The sequence below is a fragment of the Diadema antillarum genome, unplaced genomic scaffold (assembly GCF_040938485.1).
Source record: "Diadema antillarum isolate AM-2024a unplaced genomic scaffold, OU_Dant_1.0 seq00000687_RagTag, whole genome shotgun sequence".
NCBI classification, from domain to species: domain Eukaryota; kingdom Metazoa; phylum Echinodermata; class Echinoidea; order Diadematoida; family Diadematidae; genus Diadema; species Diadema antillarum.
Genome location: NW_027271592.1, coordinates 585,279 through 593,845, shown reverse-complemented (window position 1 = coordinate 593,845; position 8,567 = coordinate 585,279). Strand labels below are relative to the sequence as shown.

The window sequence follows — 8,567 nt, the reverse complement described above, 5'->3', positions numbered from 1 at the left end:
ACAACATTTTCATGAGTTGTTAAATTCAGAATGAGTCGGCTGCAGTATTCATGTAAATGGAAACACTATAAAATATACTGTATGACAGGCAATAAAAATAAAAAGTCATCTTCACCAAAAAACTACCAGGGATTAATTGTATGACATGATTTCAAATCACACACATTAACATATCATAGGAATGCAGGTTTATATATAGGTTTTTATACACTGTCCTTTCTAAACAAAGCTTAAAACATACTAGCTTTTAGCACATTTCTGTAAAAAGTCTTTATATTGTGAAACAAGATTCATGGAATTGTGAATCTTAAAAACAATCAACACAAGGCAATATTTGCCTTCATCACCAAAACTTCACTATCCCTCTACTTAAAAAAGATATAAATGTAAAAATGTATAAACGTTTAGTCACATTCTTTGGCTATTGCACAAGATGTAATAAAACAAAACAAATAAAAACAAATTGCTTCTGGCTCCAGTATAAGACATGGTCATAGTACAGCTCTACACCATACAACCACTTCCCTCTTGCCAACACTCACCCTATAAGCCTGTTCGTAATTAGCTCATGTACACCTTGGTGCAAATGACCTTTCTTTTTTCTCAGTTGGTTAGGCACTTCACTCATTTTAAAGCGGTATAATTCATAAGCTTGCCCGACATACCAATTTGTGGAATTTGTGTTCAAACAAAGCATGAACTTGTGTTTAGAACAGGTGACCAGAATAGTCCGTCATACCAGTTGACTCTTAAGCAGGCATCTAATTCATTATTTCGTATGGAATGCAATAACAACCTTTTTCTTTTGACAATGCTAAATACCAGGCTTGCTATCAGGTGGATGCGCTGGCAAGCACTATTTAAACAAGGATCACATGAATAATGATCACATCACAGATACTTATGTCGGTGAATTAATAAACCAAAATGCCTGTTGGTACAAATGACCTTTTTCTGCTCATGCGCAAAGTGGAATTACGAACTGGTCTATTAAACACACCTCATGAATCGCTGAATCGCTCATTACTTCCATACATTACAAAGCACACAGAAAGACATGGATGAAATATACTTATGACTGGAGAACATGTCTGGAATGGTGTTTCCAAGGCGACCAGAGAGGGAAAACAACTTCACACCTTCTGCTGGTATGGGAGGTAGATGGAAATGTGAGTCAGTGGCGGAGGAAGCATTGGTCAGAGCAAAACTTTGAACAGGAAGGCATCCTCATCTTCATCTTGGGCCAGACGCTGCATCTGTGCATCGTCATGGCGACCCATCTCGTGCTCCTCCCTCTTCGCGAGCGTCGCCTTCTCCAGGGCCGTGTCCTTGGGGTCCAGGGGCTGTCCCTTCAGCATGGCGAAGAAGAAGAAGTGGAAGTGCTCCCCGAGGAGGGTCAGCTCGATACTCCAGTTGAGGCTGCTCTTTGCAAAGAGCGGTCGACGGAAGTGCGGCTGGGAAAAGGTGATGGAGATGAAACGGCCGGTAGGCTTCAACACCTGGCTCACCTTAAGTGGTGGGGAAATCCATTCAAAAGAGTCCAAGGAGAAAATGTGAAAAGAAAGTTAGAAACACAATGTACTACTGAGTATTAAGTATGAGGTCACAAACCAAAATCGATCACTAATCAATCAAAAGGCAATTAGTAAAAATCCTCCATAGAGTGTGGAGAAAATTGCTTTGAATGACTGCAATAAACTGATAAATGACAAGTTGAGCAGTTTCTGTAAATTTACCAAAAAGTCAGACACATCGAAATATCAACAATCAATCTGTCATAATATGCTTAAAAGCAGTTTACACTGATATATCATCTATCATGATTTAGCATTCTCTGTACATTTGTTTGTAGATTGACCACAATGAGTGACAATTGTTTTTAACCTTTATAAGTTAATGATGGTATAGACTTCCCCTTTCATAAAAAGATATCTAAAAAGAAAGTTTGTGTCCACAAAAAATTGTGAGGATCAGATGTTCAGAATTCAATCTAATAAAAAATGTGATTTCATTTTTGTCAGAAAAGTAGTTTATTAAAAAATTGTGCAATCTTTTAGTTTTAAATTTATACTAGTACTGAAGATAATTTGATATCATATTTTTTGCAGGTACCTACCTGGGTGCTTGGAGTGTAATAAGCCATTTTCATAATGTATTCAAATTTACGGATGTTTCATTCCCGGGAACACAGAGACAAGCTGTTCCATTTTGACTTGCCATTCTTATATGAAATTGAATCCAGTTTACGTATTATTTACTGCTATGTCGGAAAAGACTTGAACAAGCTTTCAGGTTGTCAAGAACAACCTCTGATTAAAAGGTATGCATAAAATTTAAATCTGTTATGAAAATTGCCTATTGAAAGTTGGGCAAGAAAACTTCAAGTTAGTTCTCAATGCACTCGCAGACACACTCATTGATAGCCAACTTAAAGTTCAGTCGAAGACATTTATTGAGCCGACTTCAAGTTTATATCTGTCCATAATACAGTCAAACCCGCCATAGCGACCACCTGCCTATAGCAGCCACCTGCCACATATGGTCAAGAAACTCAATTCCTCCCAATAGAAAAGTCATGTTAAAGACCATGTTAAACAGCCACTTTTTCTTACTCCCTTGGGTGGCCGCTATAGACAGGATTGACCATCCATCTTTGTGTTACAGGGAGCAATATTTTGACTGTTTAGCTGCAGACATGAATAACAGTCAACTGGCTATTTAACTTTATTAGTGACAGTAAAAACCCATCAAAGACTATAAACCATGGGTTTTTCACACTCACTGAATGAATGTCATATCAAATTTCACTGTCCTCCCAAATTACCTTTGCGAGTGTCGTCTCCATTGTGCGCAGTCCTTCATCTGACATGTACCAGGGATCCTTTTCATTGGCGACCAGTGCATCTAGGGTTCCCTTCTCTATGACAACGTTAAAACTGGAGTCGGAAAACCTAGAAGAGTCATGTGGGGGTTACAGACAAGGACGACATTTATTTGATGACATGTGACTTCTGCTGGAGTCTGGCTTCAAAACCTTCAAAATATGTCACTGTTGAATGTCATGTATTTTAATTGGCTAGTAGCCCATGTTTGCTCAGCAATTGCAATTCCCAAATAAGCCAGTTCACACCAATGCAGGCTTCTACCAACCTTTATTGACTTGCTGGCTAGCTTTCGTCCACTCCTGTGGACTTCTTGAACCTCCTATTGTCTGATCTCTACAACTGATGGAAAGTTGTCTGCATTAAACCGTTACTGAACGATATTTAATCTGTTTTCTCCTATTTCCATTCTTTCTGTATTTTTTTGTTTGTTTGTGTAAAGTGTGTGTGTTGTTGCCTCAAACAATGACAAGAAATTTTCACTCAAAAATTAAATTTGATAGCCCTTTTTAAGATTTTCAGAATCAGATGTGTCTAAAGAACTTCCCCCATTTTTCCTTGCAATAGAAGGGACAAGGTGTCTGTGTCAGAGCTACCAAGTCTGACGCATTCTGCGTGAGACTCAAGCATTTAGGGGCCATCTCACGATCTCACGCATGGCACCCATTTTTCTCACGCATCAGGCGAAGTCTGCAACTTGGGCCTATAATATGATGAGCATAGCTCAAAAGATTAAAGTGATAGTGCAAATGACGGCATATTTCCCTTTTGTCTTATAGTCACCTACATCTTGTAAGTATGCACCTGATCGCACCATTAAGAGCTAAAAATTGAAAAAGCTCCTTACCGTGGGACTCGGGCCACAGGGGAAAAAAAACCCTCCCACACCCTCACTCGCACACACATTCGCATGCTGAGATGCCGAGTCATGAAAATCTCACTCATAAATTCTTTTTTGAACTTGGCATCCCTGCTGTGTGGTGTGGCTGATAAGCTTGGATTCTAGATACACAAGTTGAAATCTTTAAATTTGTAAATTGTAGTTCTGTTACTTGTTGAAAGTACTTATGTGATGAAACCTGAACTGATGGGGAAGAACATTAATCATGTAATATCACTATACTGGGTCTACATGAATTGATAGAGGTCCTAACCCCAAATAAGAAACTTAGCTACTGTGCGGAGAATCTTGAAATGAGGGATGAACATCTGCAAAGACTTACTTGAGATCCGTAATGTCCATCACCAGCCATTCCATTCCGGCGTAGTCCTTGTGTTTCTCTCTCATGTTGTCGATACACACAGATGAGAAATCAACATTAACGATATTCTGGTAGCCATCCCTGTACATCTCTGCACTCAGCTCACTGTTACCGCAACCTGTGTTTATCGCAGAGGAAAAGAATGGTGTGGTCTTGTGGAGGCCTTGACAAGAATTTAGTCATTCTAAACCAGTCAGGCTGGCCTAGACCATTCTAGCTCTACAACGTACAGAACTGTTTTCTCACTTTGGAACTGGGTCCAGCACTATTAAAGCAGTGTACAGATCTAGATGTCATGACACGTCAGACTTTTGTTGTTGTTGTTGTTCTAAAGTGGAAAGGCCAAGTAAAATATAAAATAAATGGAAAATGAATAAAAAATAAATAAAAAATTAGTTTCTTGTCCAAATGTTGTGAAAAAAAGAAGAAAAGGACAAGAGCTCCTTTGCATTCACTCTCATTCTAAAATCCAGATGCCCATACTTACCATGCCTCCATGGGCATGGAGACACATAAAATTGCCGAGTTTGCACAATCCGTTTCTTGCACCGTACAAAGTGCACGTAGCGTTGTCCAGTCTACAATACTACTATTATTACTAGTACATGGTGCGCACACAGCCGAGCAAAATCACATACAAATGATAGGCATTCCATCGTGTTACATTTTTAATATCATTTAGACTTGTCACAAAGTCAAAGCATTGGTTCCAGGTGATACTGATCATGTTGATACACTAGTAAGAGTTTTTTATATGGGATGCCGGGTGGAATTAAGCAATGCTAATGCCGACTTAAAACCAGCCGCACAACTCGGCCCTGAATCAAAACATTATGGCCTTTGCACAGCACGGTCCTCCGCATGCCGCAACTCTCGGGCTAGTATGCCGAGGGTTGCCGTGCCGTGCCGTTACCCGCGTGCAGCTTTCGCGATGACGTTTTAGACTTACCGAGCATAAGTATTCTGTCTCCTTTGGACACATATTTCGCTATCAAATGTCTTATTTGACTGTATTTCACCAACCAGTCATACGTTTCTTCATCCTGAAAGCGACTGTCCCAGTAGTCCACCGTGGTAAAATCTGGCTTTCTGTGTCGCTTGCCCTCGTCTTCTCCAGCCATTGCGATAGACACATGTTGCATTTCTTCAACGCGCATGCGCTAAAGTAATCGTTACGAAAAATGTATATTATTTAAAGGGAGATTTTGGTTTTGGTTGGCTTCATGTTTCCAACTTTTTTTTTTAATTTCTGGGTTTTTTTAGGCAATGAGAAAACTCTTATGGAATGTGAAAGAACATGCAATTTTAGAACTTAATAGAAGGAAATAAAAAATCATTTGATGAAAATCGGTTGTGAAATGACTGAGATATCTAAAATTAAGCAACCATGATAAAGAGTGGGACTCATCTTTTATTATCATCATCTTGTTTTACTCTGTTTTTGGATATCTCAGCCATTTCACATGGCCGGCGCAGCCGTAGGGGCCGTGGGGGCTCGGGCACCCACACTTTTTGTGCACCATACAAAGGAATACATAAGGTGTCATCACTTTGGGCCCCCACACTTTTTTTTTTTAACCCGGAAGTACGTAAGTGGCACTAAAATAGCAATAGATAGAGATCTTGGAGTATGGCGGCGGTAAGGTTATGTTTTTTCTCTGAAGACCTTTTTTTTTTTTTGCTCGTCAGCTGAAGAAACCCGGAAGTGGACGGGGAGAAGAGATGAGCCTGTTTTTGTTTTGTTTTGTTTTGTTTTGTTTTGTTTTTTGCTTGTTAGCTCATGAAACCCGGAAGTGGGCCCCCACACTTTTGAAAACACTGCGCCGGCCCTGTTTCAAAACTGATTTTAATCAAATAAACTGGGAATCCCTCTTAGAATTGTATGCTCATTAATATTTCATACTGATGGCTTTGTACTCATCTCGCAAAAGCTGAATACCCATCATCTCAACTCAAGCTATAATCACCTCTTTAAGGCCCAAGGATCTGGGATGGAGAGTTTGATAGGCTGCGTTCACATATGATTCGGGTATTCGGGGCTCGTTTTCGAGGGCACGCGAATAGCTTGAATCGAACGATAGGATTTCCTCACACCGGTTCACATAGGAGGGCACTATTCGAAAGTACCGAATAGCTGCGAATAGTATAGCAAAGTGGGAATCGAGCTTGTTCGATTTTCTTGCAGCGTATACCGTCTCTCGTTTATGAAATAATGACAATTTTGGTCTGGATTTGCCCTTTAGCAAAAATAGCATTTAGACTGACATTCTGATGCAGTTTAGAAATTGTTAATAAGATTTGCTGGGATGTAGGAGGAAGAAATCCTCACTGCATGGGATGGTGAGTTGACGGTGCGGGTGATGGTGTACTCGGTGCCCGAATAGCGAATAGCGAATACCGAATAGCGAATACCGAATACTTCTATGTGAACGCAGCCTAATACCAAACGAAATTTACTTTCTCATGCTTGTTTACGTGGCATAAGAGCCCCGCGCGGCAATGGACCGTTTCTGTGATGTTTTACAGCCTCATGTTACGATTTATGGACGTTTCTTTTTCAACAGTCATGGAGCATTTCATTCACCTGCTCCAGGAATTCACACAGTTGTTGTTATAGGCATTCATGAAGCTACTTCATGCTATAGGTAGGACATAAGTGATTGTGAAGGGCAACTTTTTAGAGCAAAGCATGCATAAAATACATTTTAACCGGGCTATGCGAGTGAAAGTCCTCCACGGTGTTGCCAGCACATCCACCGGACAGGCTATAGTCCGGTATTATGTTAATATTCCAGGACCTCCTATATTAGCATTTAAAAAAAAAAAAAAAAGTTGTGAATGGATTCATTCAATGTTTAACAGCGAAATGGATGTTTTCCAATAATTATCAAGTGTCGATTGACGGACCATTCTGGTCCCCTATATAGCCGGTCCACGCAATTTTATTCTTTGTTTGAACATGTATTCCATTATTTCCGGTTGGCGAAACCTTTAGTAATATCCTAATGTATCTTGATTATGATAAGATAGTCACTTGTAATCAGACATGTATACTTGTAATGTGATGTCGCGTTGAAAACGAATGAAGCGCTTTCTATATTAGACCTTCGGTTTACTGGGGTTTTTTTTAATGGTAATTCTAATTGGAGGCTTCAAGTACATGTCTATTTAATACATGTAATAAATGATGCACTAACATAGGAACGCACCTGCCTCAATGCATAACCCATTGAAAGTGTTCGTTCTTCTTTGGACCCCCCCCCCCCCCCCCAGTATTATGGCCGTCATAAGTTACAGTGGTTTGCCCAAAAAGTCGGATCCATCTATGCTAACTGACAAATAAACAACAAAAATGGTAATTTTGTCGGATCAACTACTCGAAGTTTTTCTTCAAATCTCCGTGTTTTTAAAACCCCCGGACTCAGGAGCATTCATTATTATCTAAAAATAAACAAAACAGAAATAATAATAATGATAACATACATTATTGTAAACAACCATCTTCTGCACATTTGCGCATAACATTGGTCGTCAGGTTTAGCACTAAAATGTTAAATCTTTCGATTTAAGTACGTGTAGGCCAATGCAGTTGCACAATACAATATAATGCAGTTAGATAAAAATGCCTACAATTTTAATTTTCTTCGCGTGTCCTGTATTCTTTGCACACTAAACAATCGCAGCCTAAAATATCGAAGGGGACAGCGAAATGCTGCTGGCTATAGGTATGTTGTAATTTAGGAATGATGCATACTTAAACAGAAGTGCTGTCTGGTCGAAGCAATTCATGAACACCTGCGATAGAGTGCATAACTTCTCCGCGAAACGGAGCATAAGGAGACATTCTTAATTGTTTCTTCTCTAGATCTCCTCCTGTAGCACCTCACTGTTTGTACTAACGTATATAGGCCTACACATGAGCTACCGCTGTATTCATGACCTGCGAAATGGCTTACTGCGAAAATTATCATAGTTCTCATTTTAATACAGTTTTCCGAAGGAATTACACTGGCTTCCTATATCAAAACAAAGAGCAAATTGACAATATAAACTGGCCGTTTTTGGTTTACAAGTGCGTGACGGATACTGCTTCACAATACTTCTCCCACCTATCTTACCATCTATACCCAGCAGTATCCAGGTATCATCTCTGCTTAAAGAACGACAAAACGTTACTTCAAATCCCACGAGCAAACACGAAGGCTGTCGAATGCTCAATCCAACAATGCTGGATCCCCTACCTGGAACGTGCACTCTACTACTATAATTTTGTCATGTGATACAGAAAAAAACTTTCAAAGGGAAACTCTATGCAATAAAATTGTTCCCATCATGATTAAAGGGGCATTCCAGATGATTTTCATAATTTTACATCATGTAGTACATAAATCAACAGCTCCCTGAATAAATTTGTGGAATTTAT

At 39.5% G+C, this 8,567-nt stretch overlaps 1 protein-coding gene across 1 annotated transcript; it reads right to left on the bottom strand.

The window, feature by feature from the left end:
* Nucleotides 1-1,196: 1,196 nt before the first annotated feature.
* On the bottom strand, nucleotides 1,197-5,265 carry LOC139737245 (EEF1A lysine methyltransferase 4-like). The gene is made up of 4 exons (XM_071647921.1): nucleotides 5,094-5,265; nucleotides 4,106-4,262; nucleotides 2,825-2,951; nucleotides 1,197-1,508 (listed from the first exon to the last, which is right to left on the bottom strand). The coding sequence occupies exons 1-4, from the start codon at nucleotides 5,263-5,265 to the stop codon at nucleotides 1,197-1,199; spliced, it is 768 nt and encodes a 255-aa protein (XP_071504022.1).
* Nucleotides 5,266-8,567: the final 3,302 nt, after the last annotated feature.

Excerpts from the sequence above, each read along its gene's own strand:
- LOC139737245 (XM_071647921.1), bottom strand. The coding sequence starts at position 5,265 with ATGGCTGGAGAAGACGAGGGCAAGCGACACAGAAAGCCAGATTTTACC. Across the intron at positions 4,263-5,093 it reads AGACAGAATACTTATGCTCG|GTTGCGGTAACAGTGAGCTG; the intron begins GTAAGTCTAAAA and ends CGATAAACACAG. Across the intron at positions 1,509-2,824 it reads TGGAGACGACACTCGCAAAG|GTGAGCCAGGTGTTGAAGCC; the intron begins GTAATTTGGGAG and ends CCACCACTTAAG.